General features: G+C 36.7%; 1 protein-coding gene across 5 annotated transcripts in view; it reads left to right on the forward strand.

Annotated features, from left to right (window-relative positions):
* Robo1 (roundabout guidance receptor 1) overlaps positions 1 to 25,058 on the forward strand; it is a 432,413-nt gene that overhangs the window by 366,133 nt on the left and 41,222 nt on the right. For 2 of the 5 annotated variants that reach the window (XM_017802463.2, XM_017802462.2), the window contains 7 exons: positions 3,061 to 3,258; positions 5,802 to 5,828; positions 7,245 to 7,287; positions 14,585 to 14,739; positions 17,593 to 17,931; positions 19,859 to 19,966; positions 22,479 to 22,623. In XM_017802463.2, the coding sequence (XP_017657952.1) occupies positions 3,061 to 3,258; positions 5,802 to 5,828; positions 7,245 to 7,287; positions 14,585 to 14,739; positions 17,593 to 17,931; positions 19,859 to 19,966; positions 22,479 to 22,623 (1,015 nt within the window). The remainder of the gene's footprint in view (positions 1 to 3,060; positions 3,259 to 5,801; positions 5,829 to 7,244; positions 7,288 to 14,584; positions 14,740 to 17,592; positions 17,932 to 19,858; positions 19,967 to 22,478; positions 22,624 to 25,058) is intronic. The other 3 variants (XM_029554552.1, XM_008850082.1, XM_008850083.1) reach the window with 3 other exon arrangements.

Genomic DNA, 25,058 nt, shown 5'->3' on the forward strand with positions numbered 1-25,058 from the left:
CACACACACACAGAGAGAGAGAGAGAGAGAGAGAGAGAGAGAGAGAGAGAGAGAATGAGAAGCAATTTAAACATTTCACATGGCAAAAAGTGCTGTTTTCCTAAAGGCCATTTCAATACCCACTGAAAGCTGCTTCTTTTTCCTGCCAATTGTCTTGTTGAGATGCAATATTATTAAATAAAAAAAAATCTGCAGTATTTTTTAATTTAAAAACTCTTTTACATATAAAATTAGTTATAGCAATCATTTTTCTGGAAAAAATATTTGTGAAATGGAAAATGTTTCTATTTGAACGCAGATTGTATTGGTAGAATTGCTGCACTTTTTGATTTGGTTTTGCGTTATCTTTCCACCCAGTAACTATAAACCAGCCCTGCCTTAACAGGGCTCCAGGGATCTGGCTGTAGATATTTATATTGTGCCTTTCAGGGGATACTTTATTCTGGCAGACAATATAATGCCTAAGCATCCAGCCCATGACCAGGTGTCCCTTTCCCAGGGAACTAGTATGGACTCACAGATTCCCTGTATTCTTTGTTGCCTACCTATATAGCCCCTCTGTATGACACCATTGCCAGAAGGAAACCGAAGGACAGTTGTGTTGATTAGAGGAAACACAGATGAGGCAGCACAACCAAACACTATATAAGAAGTAGATCTGCAAGAGGGGTGCTGACAAGGGTCATCCTGCATGTGTGAATCTAGAGAGTGCACCTATGGAGCGATATCTTTATTGACACTCAGGGTGTTACCCAAGGAATTTTTTTGTAGGGGATTCCAATTGTTCTGAGAGAAAACAGAAATGGATTCCATGGCATGGTTCCATCACTAAGGTTTTCACCACTGCACATGTGTACAATCCATGTAGGACAAGTGGAGTGAGTGAAGTACAGTGTATTGATATGTCCTATAGAGAACTGGTCATGAAGATGCAGGTATATATGATGGATCACTGGACTGACCATACTGAGGAACTGGGAGAAAGCAGAAAAGTGGAAATTAGGGAGCTGAGGAGATGGCTCTATTGGCTAAGTGCTTGCAACACAAGCATGGAATATTAGCACTTATGTAAAAGCCAGGCACAGCAGTGTACCTCCAAAATCCAGCATTGGAGACAGTGAGATATGTGAGTGTCTGTAGCTCATTGGCCAGTCAGTCTATCTGAAATGGTGTACTCTAGGTTCAGTGAGACACTGTCAAAATGTAAGGTGGAAAGTGATTACTGAAGACATTCAATGCCAATCTCTGGCCTCCACATGCCTCTACACATGCATGCATGTGTACCCACAGGCACATGTGCACATACCCATGTGAGCACATACATCTACCACACACAATTTTTTAAGCTATAAATTATGCCTAGAAGATGGGTCTGAATTTCTCATACCAGAAAAAGACTATTTGATATTGTTAGGTTCAGGAAGAGAGGGAACTGTTGCTTTCCATTGTATACCCACTAATGACCCTACCAGGCTCCAATAGAGAATTTTAATCCAATGGTCTGTCACACAGATGGCCCTTGTTAAGCTAAATAGGTCAGAAAACAAAGCCAATAGACATGAACCTGAGAAAGGGACTGATAGAGATGGAGAGGAAGATAAAGGAGGATGGGGAGAGAGAGAGAGCAATATATTATATTGTATACATGTATGAAATTATTGAATAAGATTAATCAGTAAAAAAGAGAAAAGTAAATTCTCAACCAACACAAATTTATAAGAATACAGCACATTCTCTGTCATATGGTTTAGTAATTGCAAGAAAGCACCAACCATAATGAAATGAGCAAACACTTCTTGTTTCAGCAGATGTTGTGTGGGAAGACCATTAAAATTGGTGCAACTGGTGGGGATTCTGCCCGTTGAGAAAGCTCAAGGTTGGAATCACTCAGGGCAACAAAAATATGATGCTTGATAATAGAGTAATAGCCTTGGTTTCCTACAAAGACTTTACAGTCTTTACAGGAGGTTCTAGGGGACCTGAACTCATGGCAGGCTTCAAAGGCATCTCAGTAGGTTTAAGACGAATGTAAAAATAAGTAAATTTTATTACTCATATAGTCCATCATTTTTTAATTTTTGAATGAAAGTGTCTAACAGAAAATATGAGTCTTTCTGGCTATTCATAACACTCGATAATTATTTTGTAAATTTAATGTTCTTTTCTTTTATCTATTACTGACCTTGGTTATTATTTTAAAAGAAGGATTATTTGTAGTTCCTGTGATGGTAATTTTTCATTGTACTTCAATGGTGTTCAGTTTTGTAAAACTTTCTGAACATGGATTCAAGTAGTGTGTTTCCAAGACAAGCAAGGATCCTGCAGTATAGTTGCAGGAAGGGAACACACAACCACACACACATACGTGTTTTTCAATATCTATTTAAAGAGGAAGTAAAATTTCATTTCTTCCTGTTTTGGGGACCAGTATTTGAGTGTTTCTACAGAAGTGTGAGGAAATTAATGTATTTTCTATATTTACTCATTCACCATCCTTTATTCACATGATTGCATTAAATTATTTCATGTTTTAGTGTTATGTTGGCATGTTTATCCTAGTTTATGCTGTCCTGTGAAACTTGATCTAAATACCTATGGGAAAGTTCTGAAATAAAAAGAGAAACACTGTACCTTTGTCTTTAAATATATTCTCACAAAATTCTGTAACACTTGTGTTGAATTAAAATAAATGGAATCAGTACATTTTTTTTTCCTGAAACTCTCATTAGAGTTCCACTAGGGGACTGGAGGGATGGCTGAGTGATTAAGAGCACTGGCTGCTCTTGCAGAGGACCAGGGTTTGATTCCCAGCACCACACCACAGTTCACAACCATCCATAACTCCAGTACCAAGGGATCCGACACATAAAGTAAAAATAATAAATAATTTTTTAGTTTAAAAAGAAGTTAGTAAAGTTCCCAATGGTGGCTAAGGCAGAATGGAAAACAGGAATCGTTTTCATAACTTAAAATAAAGTAAAAGCCTGTTATACTATATATACATGCTAGCATTATCATATCCACTTTTCAACACTTATTTATCAGTCAATGGCCTTTCAGATTCTCACGGAAACCCAGTGTCACCTGAGGACCAGGTGAGCCTTGCTCAGCAGATCTCGGACGTAGTGAAGCAGCCCGCGTTCATTGCAGGCATAGGGGCAGCCTGCTGGATCATCCTCATGGTCTTCAGCATCTGGCTCTATCGACACCGCAAGAAGAGGAATGGTCTCACCAGCACCTATGCGGGCATCAGGAAAGGTGTGCTGACTGTAAAAACACTTGATCTTAAAATGACTTGCTGTTCTTCATGACACACATCCTATATCAAACTATCTTAATATCTGAAGGTTCTCAGTCATGCTGTTATTTTACCAAGGTGTCCACATACAAATTTAGCTTGTGTAACAGGATGTTAAATAGAATTTGTCAGCTTCTCAGCACCCACTTCCTCTAAACTAGGTTTCCTCATGGTAGGTCTTGACTTGGCTATTGCTTCAGAGCCCTGCTGTTTTATGCAGATATTTTATTGTCTTATGCTCTTGAGGGAAATTTGTAATCTCCTGTCACAGGGTTTATAAATCAACTTGTTTTTTTAAACATCCAGTCCTTGGAACCCAGTGCTTCTTATCACACACAATGAAGTGTCATAGTCATATAATTGCAGCAGGTTAATGCTCTGTATTGTCTCCAGGTTGAAACAGTGACATGAAACTCCTTCCTTTTTAGTGTCATTTTCCTTTACTAATGTCCTTTGAGCATGTCTGTAGACACCTATGTGCTTTCTGCAGAGCTGTGCAACTAATACCATTGTCGTTTCAGTTAGCGTCTGGTGAAGCAGAAATCATGGAACATAATTACAAATGTAATCTAATAAAGCCCTTGATTCTGCTTTCCTCACTTTGTCTTGTTGGCAATTTTGTATAATTCTTTTTCTAAGAAATTTTCAAGAGCATTAGTTGATCTTAAATTTTCTATGCCCCAAACAATGCCAGCAGTTAGGAAAATAGGATCTGAAATATCTTAAAGAAATCAGTACAAAGAGCCTATTGGTCTACTAGTGAGGACCGTATTTCACTGTAGGTATGATATGTGAGCATCCTGGATACCACACATATCCATTCACAGTGATCTCTGACATACCAGGGTGGAGAGAGTTGATTATGCTATGGAAGCTTTGAAAATTAAGTTCAGTTTGGGTGAGCTACTAGTAAAACTTCCATTTAGTACCGATCTTTTCTCATTTGGTCTTCATTTTCACAAATCAGGGTTAGCAGTGATCTAGGAGATGAACTGACAAGGACCTTTCATAGTTCCCCATGTCCTTGTGGATGCAAATGAAAACTAAGTGCTCCATGCTTGCTTGAATAGCTTTAGTTTCAAATGTACCTCTTTTTGTATTTTATGATGATATGTTACTATAAGTAGGTTTGAAAGTAGCTAAATTATATTACTTTGAAAAGATCTGTATGAAAGTGCAACAGAATTCTTAAGATGTGTCTGTGAATTACAGACAGGAGCCAGCATAAAAACTGGGTGCTTTGGGGGAATTTTGCTGTTGTTCTTTCTAGTATGCTCAGAGAGAAAGCGGTTTTGTCAGAGGTGATGGTGGTGGAAGATGCTATAGTCTTCTACCATGTAACCTTCAATGCTCAAATCCCAACATCAATTTCCTATTAATGTTTAAATGGGTTTTGGCAGTTTAAAAATACATGATAATCAATATTCTAGTTTATTTGTCCTAAAGATTGTTTTAAGCCATCTTTAATCTGAAAGGAAAGCATGGAGGTTTCTTGCTTTTCTTTTTTTTAAATTAGGGCAGCATTTACTTTAAATTAAGGGGAAGAGATTGGAAAAATAATTCAGTCTCCTCCCTCTATGAAATTACATGGAAATTGCTCTGGTTTATCCCATACCCAGCAATGGGAGAAGATGGGAAAAGTGGGGGGGGGCAGGCTGCTACTTTTGAGGTCTGCAGTTCAATTTCAGGCATTATTGATTAGATTAAGATTTATAACTACAGAGAGAGTGAAGGTTCTCAGAGGTGTGTTATTGTTCTTTTGTTTAGCTTCTAGCATGGCATTAAAAATGTTCAGTCTACTCCTAGAAAGCTTCTAAATGTAAACTATGACAGAGACATTGAAGTTTAAACTCCACATTTTTTATATCCATTCATAAATTTTTATGATGATAAAATTACGATGTTACCCTGTTTCTGTGATACCAGGCATTCCTTGTCAGTGAAACAGTATGATTTTATGATATCCTCTCTCCCTCTTTCCCTCCCTCCCTCCATCCCTCCCTCCCTCTGTCCCTCCCTCCCTCTGTCCCTTTCCTTTCCGCAGCCCTTCCAGTAACGAATAATTTAACTACACCTATTACTGCACTTAATAAGCATTTACTTTCAGATTTCTAGATAAGGTTCCAGCACCACCCTGATAATTCTTGTTTAAGAATCCATCATCTAGTGTTTGGAAATGATTAATAATGGAGGATTCTTGTTTGTACTAAAACTAAAAGCTGAATCTATGTTACTAAATGCAGGGTCATTCGCAGGCTAACCCAGACAATTCCCCTCCTGAGAGTACTAGAATGCCAGACACTTCAGAATGGTACCTGTAGAGACAAGCTTCTTTTTTCCCCCTCAGTTTGGGTTTTATTCATATATCAGAGTGTCAGACCTACTGGCTTGGTTATTTACATTTGTTTTATGTTCAGCTGTCTGCTTGATTTATACTAATGTGATATGTTCCCCTTCTCTCTTCAGCTTAATAACTGGTTTATATTTTGTTTTGATTTTTCAGTCCCGTCCTTTACCTTCACACCAACAGGTATATATTTGCACTTACCCTCCTCCTTCCCTCCCTTTGTTAGTTTGGCATGTGTTGTGCTATTGTGTTTCTGGTTTCAGTTCATTCTGAGCAGTAACTTGGGGAAAGGACTTACATGGAATACAATACTTCATTTTCTCATGCTGGGCATGCATTTGAAGTCCAAGTGGTCAGTGCTGCTTTTCATCCACTTGAATGCAGTTATTTATTTGCACTCTACATTGCATCTGAACCTTGTTTGCATGTGTCTCTATTACACAGACACACTGTTTCTCTCTCAGCATGATTTAACATGCTAATCATCTTATTGATTATGTCATACTAGACAATGCACTCACTTCTCTCCCCTTAACTTAAATTTTCAGGTTTTCCAACAACAAAGAATTTCTCTCCTTCACAATTCTCTGTCCATAGAATTAATATTCTTAAAGGCAACCAGAATATTCAGCCCATATGAGAGATAAAACTTCATTTCCCCCAAGTCAGAAAACTCATATTCAGTTACATTCCGTTTCTTTCAGAGTAGGTCCTTCCCTCTCACATCGTCTCCAGACACAGATGCGCCTATAGTTAGGTGTCCTCAGTTTTAATCCAGTTATTGGAATCACTGGGAACAGTTATCTCTTCCTAACAGGCTCCCAGTTTGGAGTTTTTCTAAAGAGCAGAACTTGGCAGCTTTGAAAAACACATTTCTTTTAGAAAATGTGTCTGTATTTACAGAAAAGCTAATCTTCTTAACTCTTTGACTAACTATTTGTAAATCTGCTTTTGTCCCGGACAACATTTATTAAGCTTTCCAAGGCAGTAAAATAGTTTTTCATCATGTATACTTGTCTGATGGAAATATAATGAGAAAGTGTTTTTAACAAGCCACAATATAAATAGGTCACATTAATTAATAGTCACAACTTGGTGAATGTCTTTGTGTGTGGAAAAAAGGTTTATTTGAGCATTTTTTTTTTACTGGTATGCATTCTTCTGGGAAAACAATCTTGTGGGGTTTTTCCTCTGGATTTAGGATTTTTAAATACAAAATCATAAAATTATATGATTTCGTGAGACATTCAAAACAAATCCATGGGAATGGTAATGAACAAATACAATTATATCACAGTTCAGAGTATGCTTCAAAGTTTATTTTCCTTTTCTCAACCATATTGGAACACTAAAAAAGTAAGAACGCTGTGTATTTAGTTCTAAAAAAAAATCCTCTAAAATAGTCTTAGCTGGATAAAGTCTTTCATAGCTTGCAGTAATTTTTATAATACCTCTTCTTGGTAGGGAAAAGAGAGAATGACATTTTAGAAAGATGTTAATGAATGTAATATAATGGTTTTGTTTTGTTTGTTTATTTGTTTGCTATTTGGCCATGTCTATTAATTGTTCCTCTTTTTATTTTTTTTTTTAATGTTCTAGTAACTTACCAGAGAGGAGGCGAAGCTGTTAGCAGTGGAGGGAGGTAACTATTCTGCTTGCTTCCTAGATCTGAAGGGATATTCCAAACATTTCTGGTCTTCCTCAGTGACATTCCTTCCATTAGTTATAAGGTTTCAGTTAAAGATGAAATTTGTTTCAATCTTTTGAAAAGACTCTTCCATTCAGCTGTGCCGTTTAAACCAAGCTATTCACAATGGTTGTATTTTAGTTCTTGACCACTAGAGGGAACACTTTACCCAAGAAAAACAGACTTGACAATTTAGCAAATGATTGAAAGGAGTTAGTGATTAAACTGTGGCTTTTATGGAGAGTAAGAAATATAGCTAGTTAACAGACACTACCAAAGAAAGGTGTTCACCTGAAAACCTGCTGAATGCAGCAGTTGCTCAGAAGTTGTGCGTGATGTTCATTTGTTCTTGTTTTGAGCTCAGCATAGTTCACATCTCTGTTTTCAGGGAAATATATTGAAAGAAGGCGGAATCTAGGTAGCTTGTTAACAAAGAGCTTTTCCACCTCTAATTAAAGTGAACCTCCATGCTACATTTATGGGGTTTTTTGGTAATTATTATTCAGTGAACTTTAATATATTCACAGAGAAATCACAAATTGATGTAGCAAAAGGCTTTAAAGGGCAGAAATAGGGTATAAATTACAGGAGGCAAGCTTAAGGATTTTCCACAGTAAATTTTTCCACCCAAAATTGAAAAAAAAAAAAAATCAAGGTGATGAAAATGAAAAAGAAAGACCCTACCAAGCAAAACTATTTTATGAATCAAATTCGTTTAACTTATTGAATACCCTTCCTTGTATACTTGAATCATGTGGTTAGCTACTAGACAGACAAAAAGTGACTCAGATTTTATTCCTGAATCTAAGGAACACACTAACTGACAGGAAAATTATTAGACTTATTGTAAAACAAAGAGCGAGATTAAAAGACTGTGGTCTAGCTCTAGCCAGTGCTGTCAAATGTGGCAAGCAACACTAATCTTTTCTTTCCTGGCTACTACTAACTTCTTGTTTTCATACCTCTGAAACAAAGCCAGCCTCCAAAAGACCCCAAAGCTAGGAAGTTTTCACTACAAATAAATCCACTTGATTCAAGAATTAAAGCAGAGCATGTTTTTGCATCCTGGGGAATTCCATGTAAGTCACAGCCCAGGCGTTCATGAATAAGCCTCTGGCATGAGAATGTTTCCTCTTGGGTAAATCTGGAATGCCTGGTTATTTAGACACTGCTTTCTCTGCATAAAGTCGGCATTGTAGACTTCAGTTTTCTGAGTACTAGCCTCCATTCATGGACATGTTTGCACATGCTCAAACACATGTGCACACATAAAATAGAAGCCCCGTGCCTTTGCTAAAGAGTTTACCTCCTAAAGAGACCAAATTATCACACGGGAAAAAATGGCAGGAATGCATAGGCGGCATTAAGTGGTTTCTATATCGTGAATGAACAATGTCAACGTTCCTGAACACTCTGTTTGGAAAAGTCACTAGCAATGGAGAAAAACCTTTTAGAATTAAAAGCCGATACTTAGAAATGAAATTGATTTATTTCAAATACTCAGAGAAAAATCATTTTCTGAAACCAATTGCTATAGGATGCAGGAATGACAAAGAAGCAACAGTGAAATAAAGATTTCAGAGTTAATGCTCAGAATGGCAGCTATTTATATATTTTAAAGATATTTATTAATTAAATATAATGAACTCCTATGTGGAGACACAACATTAGCTGTTAGATGCATTGGTGAGCAAAGTGGGTAAAAATTCCCACCCTGGACTTAACATTATAATGAGAAAGACAAGATGAATAATAAAGAGATGAATGCTTTTAAAAAGTCCTCTGTGTTAGCAGTTGGTAAGTATATTGGACAAAGTTGACTAGGCAAAGAAAGACAGCTCACTGGGAGACCTTATTTCTAGCCATGGAGCAACTGAACGTGTGGTACATGTTTGTACATGTGTACACATGCACATGTGTGTATGTATGTTTATAATTGGAGCAGAGAATGAACACTAAGTCATCAATGGACCTGTTATGTCACTTAGTTAATGACAACTCAGCCCAGATCTTCCAGTCAAGATTTTCACCTCCTGCATTCATGACTGCATCGTTTGAGCCGTCTCTTACACCCCTCAGTATCACCAGTATTATTTCTCTACTAGCACTAACTCCCCCTTGCCTAATATAGATAAAGGCTCTGGCTGTTCCAACTTCTTCTCACTCCATTACAATACTTCCAGACAATTCTCTGTCAACTAAGGCCAGAATGAGGGTTACAATGTATATTGATTGTAGCTGTAATACTGAAAAAGCTGATTTCAGTTAGACCCTGTTGGTACCAAGTATAATATGTTAAGCCTTAACATGTGAAGCCCACAGATTCCTGTTTGAGCATACCAGCTTGCCAATATTGCATTGAGTTGTATGCACACTCAATCATGACACTGCACACAACTTATTTTACTAGCCTAAAAATTATTTCCTACCCACCATCCCTTGTCAGTTTACCCAGTTTCCACCCTTGATAGGCTCCAGTGAAATTTCTACTGTGAAGCTATCACAATTAAGCACCTAATATGAAGTATGTTGTTATCTTTTACTGAAATCAGACACCACCAAATTACAGTTCCTGGGTCAAATCCAACCTGCCACCCATTTTTGTAAATAAAGTTTTATAAGAATACAAGTGAGACCAGAGAGATGGCTTAGTAGTTAAGAGCATATACTGCTCTTGTGGAGTACTAGATTTTGATTCCCAAGATCCACATTCGATGGCTCATAACCGACACCTTCTTCTGGCCTCCATGGGTACCACGTACATACCCACACACAGGCACATACTGACTTCATCATTTAAAAATAAAATAAACCTTTATAAATAATATAGTCAAGTGCACTCTTTTCCATGCTGTCTGTGGCTGCTTCTGAGCTATAGTGACAGAGCTGAGTGGTTATCACAAATATTGTATAGAATAAAAATAAACTTTCAGTGGTTACTGTGTAGGGCATAACAGAGAAGTTTGCTAACTCTTGGTGTATATAATGACCTATGGCCATAAAATGTGAAGTTTTAATATATAATGAATGCATAGTTCAAGATCAATGAATGAATAATGCATGTACATAGGGGTGTGTGTGTTCATATAAGTATGTATGTGGTGTGTGTGTGTGTGTGTGTGTGTGTATGCCTGAGAAGGCCAGAGGTCAACCTCTGATGTCACTCCTCAAAAGCTATCCACCTCATTTTATGAGATAAGGTCGCCGCTGACCTGAAGCTCACCAATAAGGCTAAGCTGGCTGATGTGTGAGCACCAGGGATCCACCTGCCTCTACCTCATCAGTGTTGAGATTACAAATGCATGCCATTATGCCCATTTTTACATTGGTAATTGAACACAGGTCCTCATGCTTTTAGGCAGCAAGCACTTTACTGACTGAGCTATCTCTTCAGTCTAATAAATGAATGTTTATAATGTAATAAAGCTGGGGACCGGAGAGATGATTCAGTAGTTAAGAGCACTTGTAGATGTAAGACCCTGGTACCAAGTTTAAGACGGGGGTTCAGGTCCTAGCACCCACATGTTGGCTAATAACCATATGTAACTCCAGTTCCAGGGGATCCAATGCCCTCTTCTGATCTCTACAAGCATTGCACAACATGGATGCATTTATATACATGAAGGCAATACACTCAAACACTTAATTTTTTTTTTTTTTTTTGTCTTTTTTGAGACAGGGTCTCCCTGTAGTCCCAGCTGACCTGAATTAATTGATAAAATAAATAATAATAATAAATACAATATAAAGCTAATTTATTGGATTATATGAGTAAATTCAATGGTCACATGAATTATCAGTAGTTCAAAGATGTCATTGATAAATATCTAAGAAAAGGATGAATGGATTATTGTATAAATGAATGCCAGAAGCCTGAGTTTTGTCCTTAATGACTTTAAAGAAATTATTTGGGAAGGGATTTTTCCCCCTTTAATAAAGAAGCTATCTAGAACTCTTTTCTAGTTCTCCAGGTTGTAAATCAGTCTTTCCCCCAGTGAAGAGAAAATGAACATTGTGGTTAACCAGGAGACCTGTTCCCAGCATGAAAAGACAGACTGTGAGGAAAGTCAGAAGGATCATAGAAATACTAAGTAGCTGTTCTTGCTTCTTTGTCTCCCTTGCCTCAAACATTCCATTTCCTTCTTCCAAAAAACCTATTTCAAATCCAAACCACAGCATGAAACAGGAAAAACTAGGAAAAGCCGAGAGGGAGTTAGAAAGCCAAGTTACCCTAGTAAAGAAGGCCAATACCACAGTTCCTGTCAGGGGAGAGCAGAAAAAAAATGTGGGTAGAGCTAAAGTATTAGTTCTCTTAAATCACTGGCAACTCTTACATTTACCCTGGGACTTGAAACTCATTCACCCCACCAGTGGGGAAAGGATACAGCCAATAGTCTGGCAGCCCTCACTACTGGGATCCTGCATAATTTTTCCTCAGCTCCTGGATGCTAGAGTTTTTTACTTTGTGGTTTATCAGGTCAAATAGGTGTTCTTGGAATGAGTGATTGGAATATCCAAAGTAATGGAAAAGGAAGAATTGAAGGCAATTGCCACATAATTTTTTAAAGCATTTTAAAAATACTTTATTATTTTTATTTTACATATATGAGTGTATTACCTGCATGTGTGTAAGTGTACCTGTGCCTTGCAATGTTCATGGAGGTCAGAAGAAGGCATCAGATCCCCTGGAACTGGAGTTATGGATGATTATTAGCCGCCATGTGGGTGCTGGGACTCAAACCCAGGTCCTCTGCAAAAGCATTCAGTGCTCTTAACCGCTGTGCCATCTCTCCAGCCCACCACATAATTTTCAAAACACATTTGCTCTTGTCCTTCATGACTCAAAATGATGCCCTTAATATATGAAAAGATGTCATCATATAAAGAAATTGAAACACATGGCAAGCTGGTAGTCCACCCTGTGCTTTCCTTCTGCTTCATATTTGTTGCTGAGAAGTTAACCTGTCTGATAACATTTGATAAGCTTAAAAGATAAAGATAGCCCTTAGAATTCTTAGTTTCAAGACACAAACATTCTTATCAGAGTAGCTGTTATGCCCTTGCCTTCCTCCATGACCTCTAGAATACACGCCTGGCATTTCAAGCTTCCCTGTGAGCTAATAGTCATGTTTTACCTTCTCCCCAAGAATAATTTGCATTCCAAACTCAAGTCTAAACAGAAAGCTAGGGTGTAATTTGTTGATTCTACTTCCTGTTGGAAATCAGCCATCTATATGAAAAGTTCTCTGAGCTGATGATATCAAAGCACTCACTGAAAAAGTGTTTTTGCAGAGGGAATCACAGTAGCATACAAACACTGTCTGTTCCTTTTGAAACATGCAAGTCAGTCAGGAAATTTTCCACTTGACCTGCACTTCACACATAGCACATTATCTCCTCAGGGTCAAATACAGGAGTTTTATTTTTAATAATTTTGACAGTAATAACACTTAAGGCTTAAGTTCAGGGGAAAATAAAATAAGATAGGTAAAGATTACTAGATGCAGAATATCTATAACTAACATCTGTTTCAAACACTCCAGATACTGGTGGTACAGCTTACATTTAAATGTTTAAATTTTAAGAGTCCAGAAACGTTGCTCTTCAAAGTATGTTTTATCAACCATTTGAATAGCTCGGTTTTAACAGCTTTATCCTGAACTTCAAGACTACAGACATTTTCTCTACTTCTTCTATTACTGCGTGTTTGAGAGGGTTAGAGAATTTCCACAGGTTCTAGTGTGTGTTTATAACACCCTACGTCCAGTGTGGATATGGGGGCCATCACTTATGTTTGAAACTCAGCTCTGTCACGCACTGACTATGTATGACTGCACAAGTATCCTAATCTTGCTTATGTGTCTTAATTTCCTCTGCGAAATTTGGGTAATAACAGTCTGAACTTGTAAAATCATAGTGATTAAATGAGTTGATACGTTTAAACAAGTCCAAATATTCTTGCATACATTTTAAGCAGAATGTAAATATTTATTCTAATTAAACAAGTAGATAGATGATAGATAGATAGATAGATAGATGATAGATGATAGATAGATAGATAGATAGATAGACAGACAGATGGATAGATAGATAGATAGAAAGATAGATGATAGATGATCACATATAGACACATATCTATGTATATCCATATAGATATAGACATCTCCATATGGATACAGATATTACAATTATGAATCCATATTCTTCATTTGAAGTAGATTATTCCTAAAATAATGATCATTTTCATAATAAATTTTCTCCCTTAGCAATCTATGTGATCAGATAGTAACAAACAGCACCATAGAGAGGGTCTTGCTTCCCAGCTAAGTGAGAAACATGGTTATCACACTTTAGCAATGAAAATGAGCCACAAAGAAAATCATGGAGTAGTCTACAGTGCCAGTCTGTTTTATTGTGACTTGAACAGAACGTCACACCCATCACCTTTTACACTGGGTGATCACATGGAGTCAGTGCTAGAAACAGACATGGACTACATCCTTTGTTTCCCTGGCTCTAGAAGTCCAGAGCTCCTGTTAATTCCTGCCAATGCACTTTGCCTCCCCAAAGTATATGAAGATTAGTATTAATTGTGAAAAAAAAGCACTGATATTTCTCTTAGTCAATGTCTTTGTTTTATCATATTTTGTTAGTAGCTCTCCATTGTTTATGAAAGGACATTTTCCCTATGAGGCAGTGTTGACAAGTGTACAGAACGGCACACTGAAACACCGGTGTAACTCTGTGTAAAATGTCATAGGGCCTCATACTCTTTCTAAAAGTAAAGTGACTTTGAAGAAAAATATGTAAAGATACCTTGTGTGAGGATCTATTATTTCAATAAATGAGCATGTTCTATTTTTGATGCAGCAATTTTTAATGGATCAAAAATGAAGAAATGTAAGTGGCCTTACCAAGGGTATTTTAAGCTACTGTAAAATTATGCACTGATACTTTTAGATTCCGTTTGATTTTTAATCACTATGACTAAAAGTAGGGTGAAACATTGCAGACAATAAAGATTTTAATGCTGATAAAAACTCTACCCAACTTATGGCTATGTGTACTCAGACACATTTTAGAGCACTATATTAAAATTGCCTGCTTATTAAATAAAAGACATAATAATGTCATTCAATATAGTCACCAAATTATGATGACATGAATCAAATGAAGTGTTTTGTTGGAATTCTGAATGCGAATCATTATTTTCTTCATGTAACACTTGCTTTTTTGTATTATTTTCCTTTAGGCCAGGACTTCTCAACATTAGTGAACCTGCCACACAGCCTTGGCTGGCAGACACGTGGCCTAATACTGGCAATAATCATAACGACTGCTCCATCAACTGCTGCACCGCTGGTAATGGAAACAGTGACAGCAACCTGACAACCTACAGTCGCCCAGGTTAGGGACATGGCTAGAGCTGAAATATATCAGCTTAATGAGGAATTATCCAGAAGGAACCAAATTTCCTTCCTGCATGGGAAAGAAATCTGTGATCAATATTTTTAGGAAGTCATAAATGTTACATAGCAAACTAGCCTAGTTCAAGTATCTTCTCCACCCCTAAACCTCTATACTTTACTTTGTGTCAGGAACACTTTCCAAAGAATATAAACATGCTAATTCTAGAAAAGAAAGCCAGTACAGGAAAATGAAATCATAAGAAAATACCTAATATAATATATATAATATATATATATATTTCTAATTGTTTAAAGGCCAATAAATCCATAAACTAGATTCTTCAGTGGTAGAAACATAAATAATCACCAACAGTAACAATAAAACAATTTCAATTAAAATTTAACCAAAATTTTAAATCAGATTTCATAGTATAGAAACAAATCCTAAGACTACACACACACAAACACACACACACACACACACATACATACATGGCAGAAGTATGTGTCTGCATTAATTATGTATTGTACATTTTGGGCAAGAATATTGGATGAGTAAATTTCTATGCTAAAATTTCATGCCAAACATGAATGAACAAATGAATGTGGAGTTTGCAAGATAAAGTTACAAATAACTTATAAAACAAAACAAAAAGTCCCAGTAGTCATAAAATTAGAAACATTCAAATAACTGCAAAAATCAAAAACTATGAGTAGGGAAGTAGAAAAACTCATAGGATATGGAAAAGAGAAGGTGGCTGTAGGTGAAGATGGTAAAAGTTGTAAGAACAAACCACAGAGCCATCTCTATGTCTACCCTTAAATCAATTCTGAGTCTTCACTGAGTATGAATGTCTCATATCCCTGTGGCAAGTCTGTGTTCTGAGTTCCATGCTAGAGTTGTCTAGACACACAGCCACACAACTTAAATAAAATACCTGCTGAGACTAACTGGAGAGAGGAAACACTGACAGCCACGTGAATGAATATGCAGACCTTCATTGTCCAATATGCTAGCAGAGATGGCTTTTAAAATTCAAGTTAATTGATGACCTCATATGTACTAGCCACAGTGCTTTGTAGCCACATATGACCAGTGGTTGCTGTGTCAGAGAACATTGGATAGAAGGGTGCCAAAGGGTGCCAAAGTCTTTTTTTTTTAAATCTTTCTATTGAATTTTTGAGAATTTCATACAATGTATTTGTTATATTCGGTTTCCCTCCCCTATGAGCATCCCCCCATTTATTATCCTGCCCACCCAATTTCATGTCTTCTATTATTTTTGTAACACCTATCTGTCTCCCCAAATGCCTTTTAGAGTGGGTCCATCTTCTGGAGCCTGGTCAACTTACCCAGCATCACACCCTTAAAGAAAATTGACTCCCTCTCTCCCCTCAGCTGACAGTTGCCAATAGGTCCTACACTAGGGTTCGGCCTTCTTACACACCTACCTTCTCTATGCTGGGACTTCATGTGGCTTGAACATATGGAGGTCTTGTGCATTCAGTCACAATTGCTGTGAGTTTATATGAGTAACTGTCCTGCTGTCTAGAAAACACTACTTCCTTGTAATCATCCACCACCTCTGGCATTTGCAATGACCTATTGTATAAAACTCATATATTGGCACAGCAAAATGAGGTTTCTAAAACCAATTGTCTTTGTTATATTTCTTAACCACTGTTAAGTAGAATTTAATGCCTAGAAATTAGAAATAGACTTACTACAGGCCAGATTCACTGACTATCCCAGCTATATGATATATAATAGAAATACAGAATAGTTGAATTTAGTGGACTAGGACAGTTGCAAATTTTTCTTAAGACAGCATTTCTATTTACCTCACAAGTAGCAAGCTTGTTAATTTATCGTTTTTAAAAATATCCCACTGAAAACTAATTCTCTGGAAAGCCTGTTAATGTTGGTGCAGCTTGGCAACAGCATGAATAAAATAATGGTATTCTTCCATAGCCATGTTTTATTTCAAAATGGTTTAACTTAAAATCTGACTTTAGTTCTTCCTGCTGTCTTAATACTTTGAACTGTGGGCTTTAAATACATCTGTGTATATCTATTATTTAGTTCTTAATTGTCCCAATGAAAGGAGAATTAGAGTGGAAATGAGATATTAAGCATGTTAGGTATTATTCTGTCTTTATTTGATTAAATGACCCTGGTCACTATGATTCATTTTGTCATCATTATTACCGTTTTATACTTCTTGGGGTGTCATTCTGAAACCATGAAAAATGATAATGTAGCATCTTTCTCTGATAGTGATATCCAAATTATGAACTAATAAAATTCTCCCGAGCACTATTTACTATGACTGAGCTCTTAATAGAAACACTTTATAGAACAGTGAAATCTTGGGTCCTTTGGCCTGTAGTTAGAAGTTGCATCCCCCGCACTGCCACTATGGTCTGAGTTCTCAATGTATATGCTTATTTCTATTGCTTTAACAGCTTCAAATAGTAGCTTCAAATAAGTCAGGAACCCAAAACTAGAAAATGTAAAAGGATACACGCAGATTTGTGTGTATATGGTTGTAGCAGAATTCTTGTAGATGGAGTTGAGGAAAGCTATTTTAAGTTGGATGAATTATTTAATACATAACACTAGCAGAAGTTCAAAGTTATTTGGTCTCTGCATGAAATCTATGCATACCCTTATTTCCTCAAATTTTGGTTTCTTTTTAAAGTCCATACAATTACTTGGTCCCTCCTGTTCATCTTAAGCACATTTTTACTTGATAGACCAATTTCATTATTACTCAAAGAGCTTAGGAAGAAATTTAAGACGAATAACCATGCAGAATGACTTTTTCCTTTTCCTCTTCGTTGCACATAGCCGATTGTATAGCAAATTATAACAACCAACTGGATAACAAACAAACAAATCTGATGCTCCCTGAGTCAACTGTTTATGGTGATGTGGACCTTAGTAACAAAATCAATGAGATGAAAACCTTCAATAGCCCAAATCTGAAGGACGGGCGTTTTGTCAATCCATCAGGGCAGCCCACTCCCTATGCCACTACGCAGCTCATCCAGGCAAACCTCAGCAACAACATGAACAATGGCAGCGGAGGGGACTCCACCGAAAAGCACTGGAAGCCTGCGGGTCAGCAGAAACAGGAAGTGCCACCCATTCAGTATAACATCATGGAGCAAAACAAACTCAATAAAGGTGAAGAGCTTAGCTTTGTTACCACCCCTTTCTGTAAAAAGGCCCTTCATCCAGCACTAGCTGTTGAAACTGGTCTGTGATGACTAGCAAGTCAAATTTTTCCTTTGGTTACTAAAGTTATTCTTATGTCTTTGATTTCAAATTTTCCAGTGTCAGAGTTAATTAGCACAACAATAACCTTGAAAAATTGATTTTATAATAATATATATTTTCAAATGGTTTTGAGATTAATTTAAATTTAATAGTAGGTGAGAGATTGCTTAGGACATGCAATCTTTTATTCATAAAGCACAAGTACAACCATCACAATACTTCACATTCTCAACAAATAGACTATTCCATTCTTTCCACTTGAGGATGGAAGATAATTGCTTCTACATGGTTGTATAAACCAATGGCATTTTTATATCAAACTGCTGAAAAATAATTAAATTAAATTTGAACTGAAGAAGTGGTTCAATTTCTTGTATCACCCCATATGATTACTCAAACTGATACAATATATAATTTTAGGACCTATATTTCTATGGTTGACCTGATTGAAGTCTGTCTGTATAGAATCGAAAATAAATTGAGTTTAGTATTAACTTGAAGCAGTGACTAGTATTGTATGGCCTGAGGGGAATGTCTCTGCATTGTAATGTATGGGTTTGACGAGATAGGCATTTGATTTCTTTGTAGTTCTCCAGGCTACTGCTTTAATAATTTGATTTGCAGAGTTACACCTCTAGGAAAAACAAAATTGTTCTAATTTGAATAGATGGGCCACTGTTGTACAAGTACATAGGTAAAAGATGCATTTTATTATAGGTAATTAGAAACATGGTTTTATATTTTCTTGAGGCTTATAGCTAGAGATTACCAAAGGATAATTTAAGCATTTCATTTGATTAAGTCCATGCTATATGTTTTAATGTCATCTGACCCTCTTAAAGTCATCTAACCTTTTCCCAAGTTTAAAGACGCACTTGATTGAAATAATAGCTCAATTGAATGAAATTCATTAAGACTCCTGCATAAGTTCATGATCAAGACTGACAAAGATGGATAGGACAATTTCTGTAATCATAGGGTTTACTGTGGTGGTTCAAACTGTTGTCACATTATTCTACTAGTGTATGTGCTTTCCCTTTGGATTTTGGAAAGCCCTGGAAGTCCTGTGTACAAATAGTTCAGAACTCATTCATTTACACTGCTTGTAAGCAAATTTAGTATGTCAAAATGTAATAAAGGCCCTGAAATGCAAAAAGACTGACAGATTAGTATTGCCTATGGTTCAGTGGCAGGCTGAGCACTTGAATTTTCACCTCTGCCTAAGTAAGCAGAAGCATTTCTGGAGAAGGTTAAGATATTTAATTTTCTTACTGGGTATATATTTTTCTTAGATAACAATCTTGCTGACTACTTTCAGTTCTATACCTATATAAAAAGAATTGCATATGTAGTTAATCTGCTTAGTTTGTTACCATTTGAAACTAGGCTACAAAACGCATAACCTTAGAGTGCACTTAATCAGAAAGAAAGCCTAAAAGACAATAGCCTGAGGTCTAAGTATATAATAGGAAGCTCTCTCAGTTTACAAGCTCACTACTTCCATGGTGTATATATCTATGTGTCTATGTGTATTTACAAGTAGTATACTAGGTTTTTAACTGAACCCAAGGCCTAATGCATATGGAACATGCATTATACTGCTCAAATAAAATCCTAGTCCTTGTTGTTATATTTTACATATACATACATTTATGCATGTGTGTCCATTTGGAATATAAGTCTTTTTATATGTTGACAATCTGAATAGGAAAATAAAGAGTACCAGGTAAATAAATGATTCAGCTAATTTCTTAAGTTACTCAGAAATACAAATAAATCAAATGTGAATAACCTACTAAGAGAAAATAATTATTCTTCCATCTGAAATGTCTAGATTATCGGGCAAATGACACAAATCCTCCAACTATCCCATACAACCAATCCTACGACCAGAATACAGGAGGCTCTTACAACAGTTCAGATCGGGGCAGTAGTACATCCGGTAAGTAAGAAAGACAAAGGAAAATGTGAACCTGTCTTTAAAAGATGGCTTATTCCAAGAAGATAAAGGAAATGCTCATCGGCTGGTGTACTTAGGGAACGATATCATCACTTTATATCATTTGAATCCCAGACGTGAATCTGATCTGAAACTTAAGGTACTATCCATTCAATAAACGATTTCATATTCTACTTGGTTTCAAATGCTCAGCCTCCTTCTTCCTTCCTTCTTAATGAAGGAAAAATCAAAAGTGCAAAGTAATTTTTAAATGCAGTTAAAAACTCTTTTTTCCCCTTATGGCCAAAATATAGCAAAGAACATTGCATGTGTCATTTATCTGCTAAACGTGTTACCCGAACAAAAGTTTGAGAAACAATAACCTGGAGTCGAGGTGTAGCAGGAGCCTATCTTAGCTCTAGTGTCTCTCAGAGATTGCCTAGTTCTTGCTGGAAACCTCAAAGTATCCTCACAGCCTCAGTCTGTCCTGCTCATAAGTCACAGTAAGGCTTCTTCCCTGTGATTGCCATGTGCCAGCAGCTGTCTGCCAGCTGTTTTCTTGATAGGTGCTGCAGATGGGAGCTTACTGGCACTTATGTCCTGTTTTTGTAATTAAAGGCAGTTCATTATTAGAAGTAACATGTGGCAAGTCACACCACAATGAGAACAGAGCGATTGATCTTGAGTGGAACATGCTTCTCCGGGACAGATGAGAAATGGCGTCTCCCAACAACTGCATTAGCGTTGCTAGGGTCTTTGTGCCAAGCATCTCTGCCCCCTTCTGTAATGAGCATCACATTGGCAGTTCACTATCCTCCCATAGCTGAGCTATGACGATGGGCATTCTCTAGCCTGTGTTGACCTGGTTCTTGTGTGAATTAAAGGAGAATAGTAACGATTCTTTACCTTTTTAGATTTTTCTCAGCTTGTACTATATGTTCTTTCTCCAAAGTATTGAATGACCTTTTCTTTTCCTCTTCAAGGTAACTAAACCCCAAGGTATGAGTAAAATTCTGGCTATCTATTGTTGGTAAAATCGTATAAAATATTTTAGTATTTGATTAGTGTCAGCCATTTCACTTTTGAATTCTTAGTTACAGAAAGTATATTGATAGGGAAAAAAACACAATTCTAGGTTCAATTGACCTCCAACCCTCAGCTTAGGTGCCTGAATCTGATATTTAGATTCAGTTCATTATTGGTTATTCTATGGACATTTGGTAAAAAGATAATACAGATGGAAAATCCAGTATTGGGTAGAGGAGAGAAGAGAGCAGGTCAATAAAGCAAAGGGGATATCTGTGATGTGCCACTCAGGGCAGATGCTCTTCTTACAGTATATGCACTGGCTAATATCAGCTCATAACACTTGAACCACGTCTTGAGGCAACCGAGTGGCATGGTTGAGGAGAGACTAGAGACACACAGGCATAGGGCTGACAGTCACAGTTTATTAATAACAGCCCACTCTTCAGCCCACACTTGCTACAATAACATACCAGGCCAAGAACATCTGGCATAACAAACACTTCCATGTGACTGAAAATTTCTGACTGATTTAAAAAAAAAAAAAATTTAAAGGCTCATTGAATAAGCGAAGGCTTGCTTCATGTCTCAGAAGACTTGTTTCAGAGAGAGTTGTAAAGAAAGATCAAGGTAATTCAGTGATATTAGGGGCTCATGTGAGAAAAAAACATACTCAGTGTTCGTTCATAACATACATATGAATCTGAAATATATTAAGAGGGAGTATTTTACCCCAGAGTATCTTGACCTAAACCTTTCTAAAATTTAATACAGGTATAGCTAGCAATGTTTAAAGAATGAGCTAAAGTCAAAACACTGTCGCACTTGAGTAACTGGGCTACTTAAACTACTAAGGGTGTTCAAGCACACTATTATTTCCTATAAGCCGTAACTTTATAGAAACTGGTTGAAGATGCTCTGCCCTTTTATAAAAAATTAATTTTTCTGCTTCTTTTGTCATTAGTTATTTTACTTCTTCTGGCAATTACTTTCATCTCTCTCTGCCCTCCTCAAGAAAAGGAGTGATTTCACTGTGCCTAAAACATTTCAATGGACAAGTACAAATTATATCTATTCGGTGATTTAATGCAACAGTGCAAGTCTAATAGATCGTATCTGTATCATATTGTATTTTAGGTTTCAGCAATTAAATAATAGAAAGGCACTCTAGAAAATCTGTCTACAGCTCATTTGTTTTAGATGATAATCCATAATGCAATTAATTGCTGTAGGAAGATCACTATTAATGATATGGCTTGTAAAATCCATTTATGCTTATATTGCTTTCTTTCTATATACTTTGCAGTTGAACTTGGCAATACTTTGCTCTTTCTCTTGTATAAAGTGCTGCTTAAAATTAATGAAGAAAAGTTCACTTATCTCTGTATGCATGTATGAATTACAAGATGATATTTGAAAATATTTAACTCTTGAGTGGGAAAAATATAAAGGCCAAAGACAAAAGACTTGTACTTTGCTTCTTTTCTAGGGAGTCAAGGGCACAAGAAAGGGGCACGAACACCGAAGGCCCCCAAGCAGGGTGGCATGAACTGGGCAGACTTGCTTCCTCCTCCTCCAGCACATCCTCCCCCCCATAGCAACAGTGAAGAGTACAACATGAACATTGATGAAAGGTAAGAGGAGCTGCACATGGAAGCGGTGCAGTGTGAATGGATGACATTAAGCTGCTATGAATGATGGTTCTGCATTGCCAAGAGAAAGCTGATTCCTCAGGTCCACAGACACCAGTCTCCTCTGGACTGCCTTATATATGCAGTAATGTTTAGGAATCTTTTGTAGCTAGCATCTAAGAATTATAGATATATATTATGTATGCACATATATTATACATATGCACATATATAATTAATACCTCATCTATATACATATGTATACACATATTTTAAATTGTGTATATACATGAATACATGTGAACTCGTGTATGTATAGCTCTATATACATGATTTCATGATATGATATTTCAAATACATTCATAAAACCCCAAGTCCTTTGAAGTCAGTGTTGGGATACTTCATGTAATGGTGATCCCCTAAGATTATCATGGAGCAGAAAAATTCCTATTCTGTAGTATTTTTACTGATCTTTCTCTATCTTTAGTATATCTGAAAACACGAATTCTTTCCATTGCATTATAGTTGTCTTCCATATTAAGTACAATAACTTGCTTTACAAGTTTATAACCTAGGAACAATTGGGTATGTCAGTTAGTCTAGGTGTACAGCAGACTGTACCATCTAGGTTTGTGTAAGAGTAGTCTGGTATGTTCACATCATGATATATAAGGTCGCCTAACAATGCGTTTCCCAGAATGTATCCCCACCATTCACCAATGTCTAACAGTGTTATAACTCCCTTAGCAAATAGATATTCAGGTTTCGTAAAATATTTGCATAGACCTATAGAACTTGCAGTATACCAAAAAACATTCTTTCTTAGATATTATTTTATTGTGCTGAAAACTGTTTAGGAATTTCAGCTTTGCAGAACTGATTTTCATGTAGACATAAAAATCTACATGGTAAACTTTAGGAAGGAAATGTGTTTCCTTCTTGTTTCAGAATCCGTGTAACTGGAGATGGTACCACCAAACAAAATAAACAGCTGTCTCCCCAGTAGCTTTAAAAGAGAACTCACTTTTCATAGAAAATTAACAACCAGAAAGTGCAATCTACCTGAAAATGCTTTCTTTTTAGTGCCTTGAAATAAATAGAAATAGTGGCTTGATTAGTGTCCAGAAAAAAAGTGGTTAACAGTTTCAGCTCTTCCAGTAAATAAAGCTCTGTCTCTCAGTCTCCTAGTCATATTTAAAATTTTTACAAGGAAAAGTTGTATTTGAAAATATTTATAGGTAACTCTCATTGTCCATAGATGTTATGTTTCATAGTTGCATATGACACTGAGTTACTAAATACTGAGCAGTTGCTCCTGAGGGAAAATGAGATTAGGTCCCATAGAGGTCTCTGGCCCCAGTGATTTTTTCATTGCATGCCCTGTTCTTTGTGTGTTTCGTTTAAAAATACCTTAGTTAACATCTGCTTTTCTTCACTAACATGAAGCTTATAACCAACAGCACTAGTTCATTTCCAAGGATACTCAAGTGTAAAGGACAGAAAGCCAATCACTGCCTTCCTATGTTTAAAGGCACTTTCGTATTTTCATTAAAAGCCACTGTAAAATGACAGTTGCTAGTATTAAGCAAAGCAAGAAGCCCACAAGCTTGGTACTACGTGAACTCTAGAGAGGGTGTTTAATGTATGAGCACTGACACAAAAGGCATTCCAGTTTTTCACTTCAGTTGGGGACGTTCATATGAGGTGGCTCCATTTTGGGTCTCTGTGCAGATGTAAGAATGATGATGGAATGTCACAGACACATTTTGTGGTTACTGAGTAAACTTTTTACTGAGTCAGTATTTTGCCAGTGTGGAATCTGAAAGTAACAAAGATCAGCTCACCTATTACTTTTTGAAAGTTTGTTTTCCTAGATATTTTAACACAAAATTTACTGCTTAATTAAAAAAAAAAAAAAGGCATAACATGACATGAGATAATATGAAGAAAGTAAAAAACCCTATCCGGGTTACAACTGTACCCCAGAGAGAGAGACCATTATGAACAACATAAAATGGTTGGTACAATGGAAGAATGAAAGTGTCCTGATTGGCTGGTAGTTCCTCTTGACCTTGACACAGGAGAAGATTCTGAATAAAGAAGAAAGGTTTTATGGACACTGGGACCACACAGAGATGTGGACTCCTGGAGATCTAACAGGAAACACATGGGAGTGAGAGGAAGCTGGGAAGGCAAATGTAAACCAGATCATGCAGATACTTGAATGGCTTGCCTTGGCATTTTTATTTTATTTTCTAAGCAATAGAAGAATCATTTATTGCTTTGGAGCAAATGAACGATCTGGGACTTATGTGCAATTAATTTTGGAGCAACATTAAGATCCTGAAAAAAAGAAGTGACCAGAAGGAAAGAGATAAATTAAAGGATTATTGCAGTGGCACATACAACAGATCAAAATAGGTGGCTAGAATCCCGAG

Source organism: Nannospalax galili, unplaced genomic scaffold, assembly GCF_000622305.1.
Source record: "Nannospalax galili isolate Female #2095 unplaced genomic scaffold, S.galili_v1.0 scaffold705, whole genome shotgun sequence".
NCBI lineage: Eukaryota > Metazoa > Chordata > Mammalia > Rodentia > Spalacidae > Nannospalax > Nannospalax galili.